The sequence below is a fragment of the Electrophorus electricus genome, chromosome 1 (assembly GCF_041902795.1).
Source record: "Electrophorus electricus isolate QZ-2024a chromosome 1, ASM4190279v1, whole genome shotgun sequence".
NCBI lineage: Eukaryota > Metazoa > Chordata > Actinopteri > Gymnotiformes > Gymnotidae > Electrophorus > Electrophorus electricus.
This window is the reverse complement of record NC_137497.1, coordinates 492,501-512,500: the sequence shown is the minus strand read 5'-3', so window position 1 is coordinate 512,500 and position 20,000 is coordinate 492,501. Positions and strand designations below refer to the sequence as shown.

Genomic DNA, 20,000 nt, shown 5'->3' with positions numbered 1-20,000 from the left:
GCGTTCTCTGAGACAGACAGACAGGCCACTCATGACTAATAATGACCCTTCTCCAGTCATGTGCCACACGGTACGTTCACATTTATACACACCTGCGCGATGCAGAGATGTGACCCATGTGACACTTCTACCCCAGATGCCCCTGTGTGTGATACAGTGTAATACAGCCACCCCTGTGTGACACAATGTGATACAGACATCCCTGTGTGTAGTACAGACACCTCTGTGTGATACAGTGTGATACAGACACCCCTGTGTGTGATATAATATGATACAGACAGCCCTGTGTGTACTACAGACACCTCTGTGTGATACAGTGTGATACAGACACCCCTGTGTGTGATACAGATACCCTTGTGTGTAATACAGACACCCTTGTGTAATACAGTGTGATACAGACACCCATGTGTGTGATAGAGAAACCCCTGTGTGATACAGACACCCCTGGATGACAAAGTGTGATACAGACACCTCTGTGTGTGAGACAGACACATCTTTGTGTGATACAGACACCCCTGTGTGTACATATTCCAATATTTGTACATGTTCCCTTCATCTTTAAAAAACATTAGTGAAATCCGTTCTCATGACTACCCTTCTCTCACCTCCTCTTGAGACCACAAACTCCTCCTCCAATAAGACTGTACATCATTTTAAAGGGGCGGAGCCATCCTACTCTTCTCTTTTCTCTTTTCCTGCCCGCTCCACTCCACACACCTATAGCCAATTAGCCCTGCTTCCTCCATCAGGACTGACAGATGACTCAACCTATCAGCTGCCTGCAGTGCCTCAGCCCTCAGTCTATAACATGCCCATCAAGCTCTACTCCAGTCAGAATGTCCGTGGGGAGGCGGAGCCTGCCGAGCTCAGGCCCGACTGTGCCTGACTTATTAATATAGGTGTCCAAAGGAAAAAGCATTCTTAAATACATTTTTACATTTACAGCCTTTAGCAGACGCTCTTATCCAGAGCAACTTACAAAAGTGCCACATTAGCCACAGAATTACTGTCATCTGGTCCAAAAAGTGACCACTAGCTTGGAGCAGCTGTTCAGGTGACAGAGGCGAGAATGTAACAGATGGTTTCCCATACGGGAAGGAGACAGAACAGGAGGCTCAAGCCCCGATCATTATGATCACTCACTGTGTCTGTTACATGTGCAGGTCCTGTGTGTGTGTGTGCATGTGTGTGTGTGTGTGAGTGTGTGTGTGAGTGATTGAATGAGAAACATTGCTTTTGACGTGTGTGTGTATATTTAGAACTAAGTAAAATGATCTGGTGCATGTGTGTCTCACTTTAAATGGGAGTTTAAGCAGCAGGTTTATAGAGGGACGTTACTGGGCAAGTGCATCAGATCTAAGATTACACACACACAAACACTAACACACACACACACACACACACACTCTGGATCACTCTTAATAGTTGTATAAAGCAGACAGAGACAGGAAACAAGACTAGTAGGAGTCTGGTTAATTAGGGTTAGATAAGAGTAGTAGGAGTCTGGTTAATTAGGGTTAGATAAGAGTAGTAGGAGTCTGGTGAATTAGGGTTAGATAAGAGTAGTAGGAGTCTGGTGAATTAGGGTTAGATAAGAGTAGTAGGAGTCTGGTGAATTAGGGTTAGATAAGAGTAGTAGGAGTCTGGTGAATTAGGGTTAGATACAAGTAGTAGGAGTCTGGTGAATTAGGGTTAGATACGAATAGTAGGAGTCTGGTGAATTAGGGTTAGATAGGAGTAGTAGGAGTCTGGTGAATTAGGGTTAGATACGAGTAGTAGGAGTCTGGTGAATTAGGGTTAGATACGAGTAGTAGGAGTCTGGTGAATTAGGGTTAGATAAGAGTAGTAGGAGTCTGGTGAATTAGGGTTAGATAAGAGTAGTAGGAGTCTGGTGAATTAGGGTTAGATACAAGTAGTAGGAGTCTGGTGAATTAGGGTTAGATACGAGTAGTAGGAGTCTGGTGAATTAGGGTTAGATACGAGTAGTAGGAGTCTGGTGAATTAGGGTTAGATACGAGTAGTAGGAGTCTGGTGAATTAGGGTTAGATACGAGTAGTAGGAGTCTGGTGAATTAGGGTTAGATACAAGTAGTAGGAGTCTGGTGAATTAGGGTTAGATAAGAGTAGTAGGAGTCTGGTGAATTAGGGTTAGATAAGAGTAGTAGGAGTCTGGTGAATTAGGGTTAGATACGAGTAGTAGGAGTCTGGTGAATTAGGGTTAGATAAGAGTAGTAGGAGTCTGGTGAATTAGGGTTAGATAAGAGAAGTATGAGTCTGATGAATTAGGGTTAGATACGAGTAGTAGGAGCCTGGTGAATTAGGGTTAGATAAGAGTAGTAGGAGTCTGGTGAATTAGGGTTAGATACGAGTAGTAGGAGTCTGGTGAATTAGGGTTAGATAAGAGTAGTAGGAGTCTGGTGAATTAGGGTTAGATACGAGTAGTAGGAGTCTGGTGAATTAGGGTTAGATAAGAGTAGTAGGAGTCTGGTGAATTAGGGTTAGATACGAGTAGTAGGAGTCTGGTGAATTAGGGTTAGATACGAGTAGTAGGAGTCTGGTGAATTAGGGTTAGATACGAGTAGTAGGAGTCTGGTGAATTAGGGTTAGATAAGAGTAGTAGGAGTCTGGTGAATTAGGGGTAGATAAGAGTAGTAGGAGTCTGGTGAATTAAGGTTAGATACGAGTAGTAGGAGTCTGGTGAATTAGGGTTAGATACGAGTAGTAGGAGTCTGGTGAATCTGAATGTGGTGAACAGGATGTTAGTTACGAGAGCAAAGTAATTAAAAAGCTTAGTGTGAGTGTAAGAAATGTTTAAAATTGCAAATCAGATTAAGAGTTTATATGTGAGTTGACATTCAGCAATTTATAAAATCAACAAGTTTGATAAAGATGTGAGGCTTTCTGGAGAGTGTAGGTGAGTCTGCAGAAAGGTGCAGGAGAAACCAGCGCACATCATATCCTAGCAACCAGAGCACATCATATCCTAGCAACCAGAGCACATCATATCCTAGCAACCAGAGCACATCATATCCTAGCAACCAGAGCATACCCTAGGAAACACAGCACAAGCATCACTGTGCATCTGCTGGACAAAACACCAAACAATTGAATTGACTGCTTGCAGTCTCCACCCCTTATCTAACCACAACCGTTATCTGCTGCTTCTGACTGAAGCTGTCAGCCTTCGCCTTCTCTGTCTAACCCTAACCTTACCAACCTCTGGGTTAACCCTAACCCTACTGACCATTGGGTTAACCCTAACCCTACTGACCATTGGGTTAACCCTAACCCTACTGACCATTGGGATAACTCTAACCCTACCAACCTCTGGGTTAACCCTAACCCTACTGACCATTGGGTTAACTCTAACCCTACTGACCATTGGGTTAACCCTAACCCTACTGACCATTGGGTTAACTCTAACCCTACCAACCTCTGGGTTAACCCTAACCCTACTGACCATTGGGTTAACTCTAACCCTACTGACCATTGGGTTAACCCTAACCCTACTGACCATTGGGTTAACTCTAACCCTACCAACCTCTGGGTTAACCCTAACCCTACTGACCATTGGATTAACTCTAACCCTACTGACCATTGGGTTAACCCTAACCCTACTGACCATTGGGTTAACCCTAACCCTACCGACCATTGGGTTAACCCTAACCCTACTGACCATTGGGTTAACCCTAACCCTACCGACCATTGGGTTAACTCTAACCCTACTGACCATTGGGTTAACTCTAATCCTACCAACCACTGGGTTAACTCTAATCCTACCAACCTCTGGGTTAACCTTACCAACCACTGGGTTAACCTTAACCGTACCAACCTCTGGGTTAACCCTAACCCTACCGACCATTGGGTTAACTCTAACCCTACCAACCACTGGGTTAACTCTAATCTTACCAACCTCTGGGTTAACCTTAACCTTACCAACCACTGGGTTAATCTTAACCCTACTGACCATTGGGTTAACTCTAACCCTACTGACCATTGGGTTAACTCTAACCCTACCAACCACTGGGTTAACTCTAATCCTACCAACCTCTGGGTTAACCCTAACCCTACTGACCATTGGGTTAACTCTAACCCTACTGACCATTGGGTTAACCCTAACCCTACTGACCATTGGGTTAACTCTAACCCTACCAATCTCTGGGTTAACCCTAACCCTACTGACCATTGGGTTAACTCTAACCCTACTGACCATTGGGTTAACCCTAACCTTACTGACCATTGGGTTAACCCTAACCCTACTGACCATTGGGTTAACTCTAACCCTACTGACCATTGGGTTAACCCTAACCCTACCGACCATTGGGTTAACTCTAACCCTACTGACCATTGGGTTAACCCTAACCCTACTGACCATTGGGTTAACCCTAACCCTACCGACCATTGGGTTAACTCTAATCCTACTGACCATTGGGTTAACTCTAATCCTACCAACCACTGGGTTAACTCTAATCCTACCAACCTCTGGGTTAACCTTACCAACCACTGGGTTAACCTTAACCGTACCAACCTCTGGGTTAACCCTAACCCTACCGACCATTGGGTTAACTCTAACCCTACCAACCACTGGGTTAACTCTAATCTTACCAACCTCTGGGTTAACCTTAACCTTACCAACCACTGGGTTAATCTTAACCCTACTGACCATTGGGTTAACTCTAACCCTACTGACCATTGGGTTAACTCTAACCCTACCAACCACTGGGTTAACTCTAATCCTACCAACCTCTGGGTTAACCTTACCAACCACTGGGTTAACCTTAACCGTACCAACCTCTGGGTTAACCCTAACCCTACCGACCATTGGGTTAACTCTAACCCTACCAACCACTGGGTTAACTCTAATCTTACCAACCACTGGGTTAACTGTAACCCTACCAAACTCTGGGTTAACTGTAATCTTACCAACCACTGGGTTAACCCTAACCCTACTGACCACTGGGTTAACTCTAACCCTACCAACCACTGGGTTAACCCATAACCCTACCAACCTCTGGGTTAACCTTAACCTTACTAACCTCTGAGTTAACTCTAACCCTACCAACCACTGGGTTAACTCTAATCCTACCTGCCACTGGGTTAACCTTAACCCTACCGACCATTGGATTAACCCTAACCCTACCGACCACTGGGTTAACCTTTTGCTTAAAAATAGCTTGTTTTGGTGATAACTTTTAAACTCTGTTGCATTACTAAGTCTGGACCAGGATCTTAATTTTTTTTATAGATTGAAGGACAAAGTAAGATAAGGAGTTCAGAGGCCAAGATTCAAGGGTCATGATTCACTACTGAGTCCATGGAACCATTTGATACCACCAGTGATGATTTTGTTCTTATATGATCTACTTTTGAACCAAACAAGTCATTAGAGACCACCAATGACCATTTTGTTCTGAGACGGTCTACATTTACACCAAACAACTCATTAGCTTAGTGAGTGATTAGCCACAGTGGAGTTTATGGCTGCACTTGATGATGAAATTTAATTATCACAATTGTGTGTGTGTGTGTGTGTGTGTGTGTGTGTGTGTGTGTGTGTGTGTGTGTGTGTATAAATGTGTGTATGTGTGTGTGTGTCTGTGTGTAATCAACATTTGTGCATCAATCAAAATCAAAATGTATTTATATAACGCTTTTTACAACAGATGTTGTCACAAAGCAGCTTTACAAATGTCCAAGCCAATGTAAAGTAGCTAAGATATGAAATTAGGTAAAGTCTGAGATGGCGTCCGACTGGGGTAGTATAACTATGTTTATGTCTACACCGTATGTCAGTACTAAGTTAAGTGTATGTCCACCAGAGTGTGTGGGTTCTCTAGGTGGAGTGAAGCCAATTGATTCTAGAATATAGAACTAAAAGCCTCTAAAATTTCACCAACAATTGCATGTAATCAATTACTGTCTGTCTCAGAATGAATGTTAACTACTTAATTAAGTTGCTTAAGTTTTTCTGAACTTGACATTTTTTTTGTCGATGATGATAAATTGTTTAATAATTTATATATTTGATAAGTTAATGTTTAGTCATTAAAATATTTGATAATAAGATTAATGTTTAATAAGTTACATATGTGATCAGTTCAGTTTAATTTATATACACTGCCTGGCCAAAAAAAAGGTCACACACTCTAATATTCCATTGGACTGCCTTTAGCTTTGATTACAGCATGCATTTGCTGTGGTATCATTTCCACAAGCTTCTGCAATGTCACAACATTTATTTCTGTCCAGAGTTGCATTAATTTTTACCCAAAATCTTGTACTGATGATGGGAGATTTGGACCACTGCGCAGTCTTCTCCAGCACATCTTCTCCAAAGATTCTCAATGGGGTTCAGGTCTGGACTCTATGGTGACCAATCCATGTCTGAAAATGATGTCTCATGCTCCCTGAACCACTCTTTCACAATTTGAGCTGATGAATCCTGGCATTTTCATCTTGGAATATGCCCGCGCAATCAGGGAAGAAAAAATCCATTAATGCAATAACCTGGTCGTTCAGTATATTCAGGTAGTCAGCTGACCTCATTCTTTGGGCACATAACATTGCTGAACTGAGACCTGACCAACTGCAGCAACCCCAGATCATAGCACTGCCCCCACAGGCTTGTACGGTAGGCACTAGGCATGATGGGTGCATCACTTCAGCCGCCTCGCTTTTTACCCAATGGAAACAGGGTAAATCTGGACTGATCAGACCACATGACCTTCTTTCATGCTCCAGAGTCCAATCTTTATGCTCACTAGCAAATTGAAGCTGTTTTCTCCGGTTAGCCTCACTGACAAGTGGTTTTCTTAAAGATACACAGCTGTTTAGTCCCAATCCCTTGAGTTCCCTTTGCATTGTGCATATGAAAATGCTCTTACTTTCACTATTAAACATATCCCTGAGTTCTACTCTTGTTTTTCTACGATTTGATTTCACCACACGTTTAAGTCATCGGCAATTTTTTTCTGACCACATTCCTTCCTCAAAGATGATGTTTCCCCACTGTCCTTCCACTTTTTTATAATGCGTTGGACAGTTCTTAACCTGATTTGAGTAGTTTCAGCAATCTCCTTAGATGTTTTCTCTGCTTGATGCATGCCAATAATTTGACCCTTCTGAAACAGATTAACATCTTTTCTATGACCACAGGATGTGTCTTTCGACATGATCATTTAACAAATGAGAAGCTACTCACTGCATCAATTAGGGTTAAATAACTTGTTGCCAGCTGAAACAATCGCCCATGCAGTAATTATCCAATGGGAGGCTCTTACCTATTTGCTTAGTTAAATCCAGGTGGTGACCTTTTTTTGGCCAGGCAGTGTATATGTAATAATAAGATTGATATTTATAGTTATATGTTTAATAAGTATTGTTTAGTAAATTACATTTTAATAACATTGCTTAATAAGTTATATATCTGATAATAAGTTAATGTTAGATTTACCTGATGTGTTTATCCAAAGTGACTTACAATTATGACAGAGTACAATTTGAGCATTAAGGGTCTTGCTCAGGGGCCCAACAGTGGCAGGACTTGAACCAGAAACCTTCCAATTACAAATCAATTACCTTAACCACTGAGTCACTATCTGTGAGCAATGATAAGGTATGTGATAAGATTGTTTAATAAGTTATATGTTAGGTAAGTTAGTGTTTAATAATTTGTATGTTAATAAGATTAATGTTTAATATGTTATATATCTGATAATATGTTAATGTCTCATTCTCTCCATGGTACTCCACAGACAACCACAGTGTCGATAAAGTGAGTACACCAGGATGGCTTATTGTGACGTGAGAATGTAACATGTTTGCTGTAGTGCTGTGTGTTTGGTTTTGTTTTGGTTCTGTTTGTTTTAATAAGGGACCGTTCAGTGCCAAGTCTGAGTATTAATGCATGAATATGTGCTTAATGGCCCTGACATCAAAAAAAAAAAAAAATGGAAGTGTGGATTTCAGACCTCAGAAGATCTCACATTCTCCTATATTATTATCAGGAGAATTTAAACACCCACTGGTAATTAGCCACACCCCTTGTACTCACAGTGGTATTAGCCATGCCCCACTCCCTACTGGGCTAATCCCAGTGAGCTGAACCACACATAATGAGAGTTTTTCTGACAGCCAGTAAGTATGATATTAAAACAGTTTTGATCCGCATGCTCTGTATGGGGTGTAAATGTGTGTGGCGTGAGCAAGTCTACCATTCAGCAGTGCAACACCACCCCCTAGTGACCAAACACAGTAATTTCATTAGTTGTGCCAGGGCATCAAGTCTCCAGTGAGAGTAAATCACTATCTCTGACCCTTGCCCTGTGTCTGTCGTTGTTTTGGTTTTTGTTTTCTTTACAGTGCTCCTCCCAGTGTCAGTACACTTCCTGTCAACAGGTAGAAAAAACACTTTTCATACTTTACATCCATTTTAATAACCCTGACTCAGCTATTTCATTTACAGCGATTTAGTAACCCTGACTCAGCTATTTCATTTACAGCGATTTAGTAACCCATGACTCAGCTATTTCATTTACAGGGATTTGAATAACCCTGACTTGGTTATTTGATTTCTCACTTACCTGTTGAACACATTAAACTTGTGTATTTATTGATAGTTGCTTCTACTCCCAAATCCTAAATCATATATCAGTCATAACTCATCTTTAATCCCTAACTCATCTATCAGTCCTAATCTAACAGTCATAACTCATCTTTAATTCCTAATCTATTAGTCCTAATCCATTCTAATTTGTTTTTGTGTCATAATGTGTGTTGTGTGTTTACATTTGTGTGTTTTTGTATGTGTGTTGTTGGGTGTGTGTGTGTGTGTTATTATGTTTGTGTGTTATCTGCGTGTACATTGTGTGTGTATGTTGTTAATGTGTGTTAATGAGTGTGTGTGTGTGTGTGTGTGTCTTATCTGTGTGTTCAGATGCATGTGTATGTGTGTTGTTATCCCTCTTATCTGTGTGTTCACGTGTGTGTATGTTTCAAGTTTCAAGTTTCAAGTTTGGTTTATTTGTCACATACTTGGTCATACACAGTATAAGTCGCAGTGAAATGGTTGAGAGTGCTCTGTCCAAACTGAGGAAAAAGAAAACAGGGGTGTGTATTTGTGTTGATGTGTGTACAGGCTGCCCCGTAAACCCATTAGAGAGACAGACATCGGCTTCTACCATGTGCCGACGCACGCTGATGCCAGCAGGAAACGCATCATGGAAGACACAGAGGACTGGAGACCACGCACAGGAACCTCACAGTCGCGGTCCTTCCGAATCCTTGCTCAGATCACAGGCACTGAGTCTGAGCAAGGTGGGTGTCATCATCATTATCGTTGCTGTTGAGGTTGAGCTCTGCTGTACTGTTGTTTTTGTTGTTGTATGGTGGTGGTGTTTATTGTGTTATAGTTGTTTTGTGGTGGTGGTGTTTATGGTGTTGTTTGTGGTGGTGGTGCTGGTGGTGTTTATGGTGTGGTGCTGCTGGTGTTTATTGTCTTGTAATTGTGGTGGTGCTGATGGTGTTTATGGTGTTGTATCTGTGTGTTCATGTGTATTGCTTGTGGTGCTGGTGGTGGTGTTATGTGTGGTGGTGGTGTTTATGCTGTTGTTCTAGTTATTGATTGTGCTGGTGCCAGTGGTGGTGTAGATGGTTTTTGTGGTGGTGGTGTTCATGATGTTGCTGTAGTTGTTGCTTGTGGTGGTGGTGTTTATGGTGGTGTTGTAGTTGCTGTTTTTGGTGGTGGTGGTGTTTAAGGTGAAGTTTTATATGGTATTTATGGTGGTGTTTATGGTTTTGTTGCAGTTGTTGTTTGTGGTGTTTATGGTGTTGAAGTTGTTTTTGGTGTTGTTTATGGTGTTGTAGTTGCTGTATGTGGTGGTGGTGTTTATGGTGTTGTAGTTGTTATTTGTGGTGGTGGCATTTATGGTGGTGTAGTTGTTCTTTGTGATGGTGTTGTTTCTGGTGCTGTTGCAGTTGTTGTTTGTGGTGTGGTGTTTATGGTATTGTTGTAATTGTTGATTGTAGTATGGTGTTTATGGTGTAGTTGTTGTTTGTGGTGTGGTGTTTATGATGGTGTTGTAATTGTTGTTTGGAGTGTGGTTTTTATGGTGGTGTTGTAATTGTTGTTTGTGGTGTGGTGTTTATGGTGGTGTTGTAATTGTTGTTTGTGGTGTGGTGTTTATGGTGGTGTTGTAATTGTTGTTTGTGGTGTGGTGTTTATGGTGGTGTTGTAATTGTTGTTTGTGGTGTGGTGTTTATGGTGGTGTTGTAATTGTTGTTTGTGGTGTGGTGTTTATTTTGGTGTTGTAATTGTTTTTTGTGGTGTGGTGTTTATGGTGGTGTTGTAATTGTTGTTTGTGGTGTGGTGTTTATGGTGGTGTTGTAATTGTTGTTTGTGGTGTGCTGTCTCTCATGCTGAAGCATGTTTCACGTTTCTTATGTTTTCCTCCTCAGCGCTGCCAGAGACACAAGAGGCAGATTCTGCCAAGAAGACAGGGTACGTGTGTGTACTCCGGTGTAGCGTGTTCACATTGTGTGTGTGTGTGTGTGGACTTCCTGTACTGATGAAGACACTTCTCATCATTTCCTGTTCTAGCCATGTGGTCTCTACTTCTCTGTTTTGCTCTGCTCCTCTTTCTCTTTCATTTCTACCTCTTCTCTCCATTTCTCTCCCTTCCTCTCTCTTTATATTTCGCTCTCTTTGTCATTTTGTTTTCTATCACTGTTTTTCTCTCTTTTGATGTCTCTCTCTCTCTCTGTCTCTCTCTGTCTCTCTCTCTCTCTCTCTCCTTCTGGGAGAACAGGCCAATGAAGATTAAGGTGGGACCTCGGTATCATAAATTGCGAGACTGGCACCATGGAGTGTCTGCTCAAACCCTCAACGTCCTCAGCCTGGTCTAGCTTAGCACATGTGTGTATTGATTATATTGATTGTATTTGATTTGTGTGTGTGTGTGGTATAGTAATGGAGAGAGAGGCTGTTAGTGTGTGGCTATAGTTTATTAGTACTGTACTATATTAGTCCTGTGGTATATTAGTCCTGTGGTATGTTGGTCCTGTGGTATGTTAGTCCTGTGGTATATTAGTCCTGTGGTATGTTAGTCCTGTGGTATGTTAGTCCTGTGGTATGTTAGTCCTGTGGTATGTTAGTCCTGTGGTATATTTGTCCTGTGGTATGTAAGTCCTGTGGTATGTTAGTCCTGTGGTATGTTGGTCCTGTGGTATGTTAGTCCTGTGGTATATTAGTCCTGTGGTATGTTAGTCCTGTGGTATGGTGGTCCTGTGGTATGTTGGTCCTGTGGTATGTTAGTCCTGTGGTATGTTAGTCCTGTGGTATATTAGTCCTGTGGTATGTAAGTCCTGTGGTATGTTAGTCCTGTGGTATATTAGTCCTGTGGTATGTTAGTCCTGTGGTATGTAAGTCCTGTGGTATGTTAGTCCTGTGGTATATTAGTCCTGTGGTATGTTAGTCCTGTGGTATGTTAGTCCTGTGGTATATTAGTCCTGTGGTATGTTAGTCCTGTGGTATGTTAGTCCTGTTTAAACACTGAACTGAGGACTCAGAGCAGGAAACACTGCATGATTTTGGTTTTCACATTTAGACAGTTAGTGGCATATTAATAAGTTCTGAAATGTATTATTAAACTATTATTACTCATGCCTCTGGTCATTGTGTTTAAGTCTGTTTTGGATTGATAGGTATAATAGTTAAGATTGTGATATTTTAATACTAAAGGTTGTGATTCATAAATATATATATTTTTTGTGCATCACCAATAAAGTTAATATATTTGCTACATAACTGCATATTTGAATAATTTGCTTTGTCTTTCTCCCTCTGGTTGAAAAGCTGCTGGAATTTGCTTCAGATTTCGTTCATGTGAATCTTGTTTTGTCTGTGATATTCTAATAAAGTTGTTGTGCCTCCTTTGTGGTGTTATCTTTACTCTGTGTTACATCGTGGATGTCCTGTTTGTCAATACTCTTAGTGTGGAGTTTCTCACCACTTAAAATTCATTTACTGTTCAAATTAGTGTAATACACTCTCTCTAATTGTTCACATGGGTATAATACTACAATAATGGACGTATTTAGAGAACTCTCAGCGTATGTAAGATGGCTTGTAGTGTAAGATATGTAAGATGGTGGCACTGGTGTCATACTGCAGTGTAAGATGACTTCACTACTGTCATACTGCAGTGTAACATGGTGGCACTGGTCTCACTGCAGTGTAAGATAATGTCACTGGTGTCACTGCAGTGTAAGATGACTTCACTGTTGTCACACTGCAGTGTAAGATGACTTCACTGGTGTCACACTCCAGTGTAAGATGGAGGCACTGGTCTCACTGCAGTGTAAGATGGTGGCAGTGGTCTCACTGCAGTGTAAGATGACCACTGTTTTCACACTGCAGTGTAAGATGACTTCAGTGTTGTCATGCTGCAGTGTAAGATGACTTCACTGGTGTCACACTGCAGTGTAAGATGGAGGCACTGTTGTCACACTGCAGTGAAAGATGACTTCACTGGTGGCACAGTGTAAGATGGTGTTAATGACTAACCAACACTGCATAACTGACCAACCCTAAACCTGGACCCTAATGGAGTATTCCACTGTGTTACAGACACCCTAGCAAAGGTGTGTATGGGTCTCTGTGTCTGTTGTATCTCTGTGTCTGTGTGAGTCTATGTAGCTGTCTGTGTACACACATGCACCACACTCAGACTTCCAGCGTGTATGTCTGTGTTTACCATCCAGACTTCTCACCACATACACACCGGCTAAAGTCGCTGTAGAACTTGCACAGTTCTACTACTAGAATCTATATGCTGACACAAACTCTGTGTGTGTCTTGGCGTGTATCTCTGTGTCTGTATCTTATTAGGTCTTACTTCCAGGCTGACGGTCTCTGACTGGATCCATTTCCTCTATAATTAATTTGATTGGCACAGATAATTAACGACCCTCCTTGTAATTGGTCGTAAGGGGAAGGGTGGGTCTTACTCTGAGTAATGTCTGATAATACAGGCACACACAGGCTGAGCACTGGGCCGTGTGCCATTGGGAGGGGGGTAATGTGTTTGGTTACCTTAGCAGTGGTTTTTATGGTAGTTCAAGTTCAACTTGTGGTTGCACAAACATGAAAGCACATCAGAGAACATGTAATAATAATAATAATAATAATAATATTAAATGTTATTTATAATCACCTTTCAGGATACTTAGTGAGAGTGAATGAGAGGAGTGAGAGGAGTCTTGCACATTATCCTACTTGCTGCTAGAGTGCTGTACTAAACCAGCACTGTACTCTGAACTGTTCTGGCTGCTACCGGTGACTGCTATGTTCAGGGTAGCATATCACTGATTGCTATGCACAACTCGCTTTACATATGCCCAGTACTGTGTACTGTACTAAATTGCACTGTCTACTCATTTTGTATTTTGTATTTGTCCTCTCCTGTATTTATTATTGTTTATTTATTGTTTATTTAATGACCTTTTGCACTATATTGGACAGTTTGCACTTGTGTAGCATGTTGTCTGTTGCACTGTTGTTTTTATGTTGCACCATGGTCCTGGAGGAACACTGTCTCGTTTTTGTTGTGTGCTTGTATATAGCTGAAATGACAATAAAACCTCTTGAACTTGAACTTGAATGAGAGGAGCATCCTGCTTAGCCTCTTAACCTCACAGTTCTAGGATCCAATAAACCTCAGAGTTCTCTTCCCCTAACTTACATGTATGTTTCATATGTATGTGTGTGTAGTGAACATGAACGTCCCAACATGTACAGGACTAATACACTCCTCTCATTCACTCTCACTAACACACTCCTCTCATTCACTTTCATTAATACACTCCTCTCATTCACTCTCACTAATACACTCCTCTCATTCACTCTCACTAACACACTCCTCTCATTCACTTTCATTAATACACTCCTCTCATTCACTCTCACTAATACACTCATCTCATTCACTCTCACTAACACACTCCTCTCATTCACTTTCATTAATACACTCCTCTCATTCACTCTCACTAACACACTCCTCTCATTCACTTTCATTAATACACTCCTCTCATTCACTCTCACTAATACACTCCTCTCATTCACTCTCACTAACACACTCCTCTCATTCACTTTCATTAATACACTCCTCTCATTCACTCTCACTAATACACTCATCTCATTCACTCTCACTAACACACTCCTCTCATTCACTTTCATTAATACACTCCTCTCATTCACTCTCACTAATACACTCATCTCATTCACTCTCACTAATACACTCCTCTCATTCACTCTCACTAACACACTCCTCTCATTCACTCTCACTAATACACTCATCTCATTCACTCTCACTAACACACTCCTCTCATTCACTTTCATTAATACACTCCTCTCATTCACTCTCACTAATACACTCCTCTCATTCACTTTCATTAATACACTCCTCTCATTCACTCTCACTAACACACTCCTCTCATTCACTTTCATTAATACACTCCTCTCATTCACTCTCACTAACACACTCCTCTCATTCACTTTCATTAATACACTCCTCTCATTCACTCTCACTAACACACTCATCTCATTCACTCTCACTAATACACTCCTCTCATTCACTTTCATTAATACACTCCTCTCATTCACTCTCACTAATACACTCATCTCATTCACTTTCACTAACACACTCCTCTCATTCAATCTCATTAATACACTCCTTTCATTCACTCTCACTAATACACTCATCTCATTCACTCTCACTAACACACTCCTCTCATTCACTTTCATTAATACACTCCTCTCATTCACTCTCACTAATACACTCCTCTCATTCACTCTCACTAATACACTCCTCTCATTCACTCTCACTAATACACTCATCTCATTCACTCTCACTAACACACTCCTCTCATTCACTTTCATTAATACACTCCTCTCATTCACTCTCACTAATACACTCCTCTCATTCACTTTCATTAATACACTCCTCTCATTCACTCTCACTAATACACTCATCTCATTCACTCTCACTAACACACTCCTCTCATTCAATCTCATTAATACACTCCTCTCATTCACTCTCACTAATACACTCCTCTCATTCACTCTCACTAACACACTCCTCTCATTCACTTTCATTAATACACTCCTCTCATTCACTCTCACTAATACACTCATCTCATTCACTTTCACTAACACACTCCTCTCATTCACTCTCACTAATACATTCATCTCATTCACTCTCACTAACACTCCTCTCATTCACTCTCACTAATACATTCATCTCATTCACTCTCACTAACACACTCCTCTCATTCACTCTCACTAATACACTCATCTCATTCACTCTCATTAACACACTCCTCTCATTCACGCTCACTAACACACTCCTCTCATTATATATATATATATATAGTATATCTGGGTATCCGAGAGCCACATTCTTCAGAATTTTGCCAAAGATGCTCACAGTGTCCTTGTGCAGGTGGACATGGTCATGAAGGCTGTGGATGCTGAGGTTGGAGTGGTGTGCCAGGTGTACATTAGCCATCAGTGCACATCCATGGGAGATCATATCTCATACCTCATACTTTACACCTCACATCTCATACCTCATACCTCATATCTCATACCTCATACCTTATACCTCATATCTCATACCTCATATCTCATACCTCATACCTCATACCTCACTTCCACTTTGTAGAATTTTTTCCTGATTGTATAGAAAGGTCTTTGTACTTTTTCTTTTATTGCATTCACTCCCAGATCAAAGGCACTCATAATGTAATGGATGCTCTAGGGCAGTGTTTCCTAGAGTGAAAAGGCTGTTTTCCTGAATTCTGGCTACTTTGGTTTTGTCCATATTGTCTGTCAGGGTCCAGTTCTGTCTCTTGTTCTGTGGGGGACAGCAGCAGATCATCTGCGTAGAGCTGAAATGTCACTCCTGGGTTGTTTAGGTGAGTCCAGGGGTGCAAACTGTTCCAGTAACACTATTAACTTATTTATTTAAATGCTGAACAGGACTGGACTCAAGCTGCAGCCATGTCTCACCCCACGCCCCTAAGTGAAGGATTCTGTTCTTTCTCTCTCTCTCTCTCTCTCTCTCTCTCTCTCTCTCCCCCCCCCTCTCTCTCTCTCTCTCTCTCTCTCCCTCTCTCCCTCTCTCTCTCTCTCTCTCTCTCTCTCTCTCTCCCTCTCTCTCTCTCTCTCTCCCTCTCTCTCCCTCTCTCTCTCTCTCTCTCTCTCTCTCTCTCTCTCTCTCTCTCTCTCCCTCTTCTTTATCTCTTTTACTTTGTGTGTGTGAAGGGGTGGAGCTTCAGGTCTGGCTGCTTGTGACTGAATCTGTTTAAATGTGTCAGATTTGAGCTGATTTGTAGTTTACCTCAACAGAGACATGGTTTGGCTTTCCAAGTATCAGTCAATGATTTATCCATCAATCAATCCAATCAATCCAAGTATCAATCTTATCAATGAACATGGCACAGAATCCAGCATGCACTTATCCAGAGGAACTGGATAAGCTGTCCAGCTGTTCAGTTCATTTCACTGTTCCATTTATTTCGAATATCACAAAGCATAATTTTGTAAAATAATTTATGCCAGATAAAGGAAATGTCACGTGTATTGCCGTGGTTTAATTATCATTGTCTTCATTTAAGAATGGTGACATGGATATTCTTGTGTTATAGGTCGCGCTTTCGGAGCGCTTTAGTTAACTGTAAGTGTCGTAAGGACGTCGGTAGACGGCGCTACGGCGGCATGATCGGTGACACACATTACTGATGCTATTCCAAACTTTAAACCCTCAGTCTGGGGAGAGAGCATATTCGCGGAGAGGTGAGCCTTGCAGCCTTAACGCTTACTGCAGCACAGTGCTCTGTAGTTCATGTTGCTGCTTCTTAAGACTGTCTTGCACGTTTGAGTGCTGTGTGCTCAGTGTCTTTACTACTGCTGTAGGAGAAACCCTACGTATGTAAAGATCCCACATCTGAAACCTTTCAGTAGAAAGATTTCAGACCGGGGGAAGTGCAAACACATCGCGAGGAAGTTGCTGGTGCCGGATTTGGCAGCGATTTGCTCTGTTGGTTGCGCTCGCGTGTGGCGCGAGAGGAGCCCCAGCACGCGCACCGGCTTATTCAGCGCGGGAGATCCTCGCGCAGGGCGCCTCTCATGGGACACGGCGGTGTCGCGAGCGCTCTGTGTCCAGCGAAACCGCACATCAGCTGTTCGCGCCGCCGCGGGAGTGCTGCAGCTGTGCGATGGTGCTGTTTTCGTGCATTGGTCGTCTTAGTACCGCATGTTTTCGGGTTGGCCGGGAGAGCTTTATAGTGTGAGAGCTAAACTGTTGTTTTGCTGTAACAGCTGAGATACCACCCTCGGTGTGCTCAGCTGCTATGTTTGCAGGTGTATGTGTCAATTAAGAAGTTTGTAAAGGCCGTAAAACATTTAATGTAAGACCACAGTGGAGTTTAGTGGTTTATTTATTACATATTGTAACATTTAGATTGTGATTTAGTAAATACTTTGTGTGTATGTGTAGTTGGAAACAGAAAGCTGCCTGAATCTCTGAATCTCAATGAGTGCACACATTCTCTCTCTCTCTCTCTCTCTCTCTCTCTCTCTCTCTCTCTCTCTCTCTCTCTCTCTCTCTCTCTCACACACACACACACACACACCTCTCTCTCTCTCTCTCTCTCTCTCTCTCTCTCTCTCTCTCTCTCTCTCTCTCTCTCTCTCTCTCTCACACACACACACACACACACACACTTGCAAGCTGTTTTTAACCATTAAAATTTGGCAGACTTACAAAAGTGCTTTATAGTCTCTATTAAATACACATCCTCATGTGAGTTAGGGTTAGAGTTAGAGGTAGAGTTAGTGTTAGGTTTAGGGTTAGATTAGATTAGACTTGTGTGTGTGGGGGGGGATGTGTGCGTGTTTGTACTGTGTGTGTTTGTGTGTGTGGGGGGGCTGTGTTTGTTGTGTGTGTGTATAGTGATTCAGACAGTTACCTCGCCCTTCGACAACAGCACAGCTCTTTAACTAGTGTATCACACATATGTGCATGCACATAAACAGATGCATTATATATTAATGCCTTGGATATTTGTGTGTGTGTGTGTGTGTGTGTGTGTGTGTGTGTGTGTGTGTGTGTGTGTGTGTGTGTGTGTTTGTGTGTGTGTGTGTGTTAAGGGTCTGACAATTTTTTTATTTAGCAAATCAGCTAGATAGACATGTAGAACCTGTAGACCCTGTAGGTCCTATAGACCCTGTAGAACCTGTAGATCCTGTAGGACCTGTAGACCCTGTAGAACCTGTAGGACCTGTAGAACCTGTAGACCCTGTAGGGCCTGTAGACCCTGTAGAACCTGTAGACCCTGTAGGACCTGTAGAACCTGTAGGGCCTGTAGGACCTGTAGAACCTGTAGGGCCTGTAGGGCCTGTAGAACCTGTAGGGCCTGTAGGGCTCTTCTAAGGTCAGAGGTTGGTCAAACATGTCCTTCTCATTGTAACAGGGACAGAAAGGACCAGCACCAGTCCCAGACCAGGAGCGAGTCAGAGTTGGGAACCCAAACCCAAAAATCTGCTGGTATCAGGATTGGTAGCTGCCGTACCCTCTTCAGTGCTCTTCAGCGTGTGTGTTGCAGGTGGGCCACAGCTGAAGGGCTGTTTATGTTGCTGACTGTCACACCTCAGCATTTGGAAAATCAACCACTTGCCTGAGCACCAACACACACACACACACCCACTCCTTCTCTAATGACTCTGCAGGGTGACTCACTGAACCCTTTTGGTCGATGTCAGCTGTGAAAACACTTAACTACGCATTTAGAACATTTAGACATCTTGGGTTGTGCAATTTATAATCCCTGGAAAGTAATTAATTATTTTCTTTGCATTTATGTGTGTGTGCGTGCATATGTGTGTATTTATGTGTGTGTGTATGTGTGGGGGGGGTGCATTTGTGTGTGTCCTGACAGTGCATGACTGCTTTTCCAGGTGTCTGCGTGTTTATTACTAAAACCTTATTTCTATAAAACCTCATACTGTGTACTTCTGGCTCCTGATATACCAGAAGTGTGTAAGAGAAAGACAGAGAGAATATGTCTGTGTGTGATTGAGAGAAAGACAGAGAGAATGTGTGTGTACGAGTGAGTTGGAGAAAACGTATGTGTGTGAGTGAATGAGAGAGAGGCTGTGTGTGTGTGATTGAGTCTGAGAAAGAGAGAGTGTGTCTAATAGTGATTTGTATTTCATTAGTGGTTGTGTTTTAATGAGGGGTTATTTGCGTTAGGCTAGTGTGAGCCCCAGCTCACCTCCACCCTGTGACAGACTCAGAGATGTGCAGTGTTACATGTGCCTGTGTGCTGTGTGCTAAGAGAGGATGGTCCCTGTCTCCAGATCCCACCCACCCCCACCACAGTCATTAATGTCATCCACAGATGACCACGAGGGAGGGACTACGTAGAGACCAGTGACCCTTCCATCCATGTGTGTCTGTGTGTGTGTGTGTGTGTGTGTGTGTGTGTTTCAGATGGGTTTGCAGTAGTGCTTGAGGTCAGATGATGTGCAGTCTCTGCCCTGCTGTAGAGTACAGACGCACACACACATACACACATACTCATTCTGGACTGGATTCACTCAAGAGCACAGACACACACACACACATGTTCTGGACTGGGATCCACTCAAGAGCACAGATACACACGTGTTCTGGATTGGGATTCACTCACAGGAAACAGTGAGATTATGCAATTCTGGATGGGAAACAAGCGTTGGAGCCGTGTGTTAGTGCTGGCAGTACTGGGATCGCTGGGTGTGCTGGGATTTTCTGCAAGGAGTGAAGGTAAGAACACAGCATCATACAACATGTAGTTTTGTGTTTCAACATTAATGAGAAGTTTTGGGGGCTAACCATTTTGTTAAAGCAGAAATATAGTAACCTTGTTTATGTACTTATACAAGGAGACCTATAGTACTAATATCAA

At 42.2% G+C, this 20,000-nt stretch overlaps 2 protein-coding genes across 12 annotated transcripts in view; both read left to right on the top strand.

Annotated features, from left to right (window-relative positions):
- LOC113591809 (PDZ and LIM domain protein 5) overlaps nt 1-11,930 on the top strand; it is an 18,120-nt gene extending 6,190 nt beyond the window's left edge. For 3 of the 4 annotated variants that reach the window (XM_027032479.3, XM_027032478.3, XM_081703985.1), the window contains exons 5-9: nt 7,754-7,773; nt 8,361-8,396; nt 9,136-9,314; nt 10,455-10,497; nt 10,805-11,930. In XM_027032479.3, the coding sequence (XP_026888280.1) occupies nt 7,754-7,773; nt 8,361-8,396; nt 9,136-9,314; nt 10,455-10,497; nt 10,805-10,901 (375 nt within the window). In that variant the 3' untranslated portion in view covers nt 10,902-11,930. The remainder of the gene's footprint in view (nt 1-7,753; nt 7,774-8,360; nt 8,397-9,135; nt 9,315-10,454; nt 10,498-10,804) is intronic. The other variant, XM_081704044.1, reaches the window with a different exon arrangement.
- Nucleotides 11,931-16,763: 4,833 nt separating this feature from the next.
- bmpr1ba (bone morphogenetic protein receptor, type IBa) overlaps nt 16,764-20,000 on the top strand; it is a 12,297-nt gene continuing 9,060 nt past the window's right edge. For 5 of the 8 annotated variants that reach the window (XR_014118962.1, XR_014118954.1, XM_081703671.1 and 2 more), the window contains exons 1-3: nt 16,764-16,848; nt 18,528-18,659; nt 19,748-19,858. Coding sequence is in view for 5 of the 8 variants with exons in the window: in XM_081703671.1 (XP_081559797.1) it covers nt 16,794-16,848; nt 18,528-18,659; nt 19,748-19,858 (298 nt within the window). In the remaining 3 variants the exon portion in view is untranslated. The other 3 variants (XM_081703816.1, XM_081703783.1, XM_081703745.1) reach the window with 3 other exon arrangements.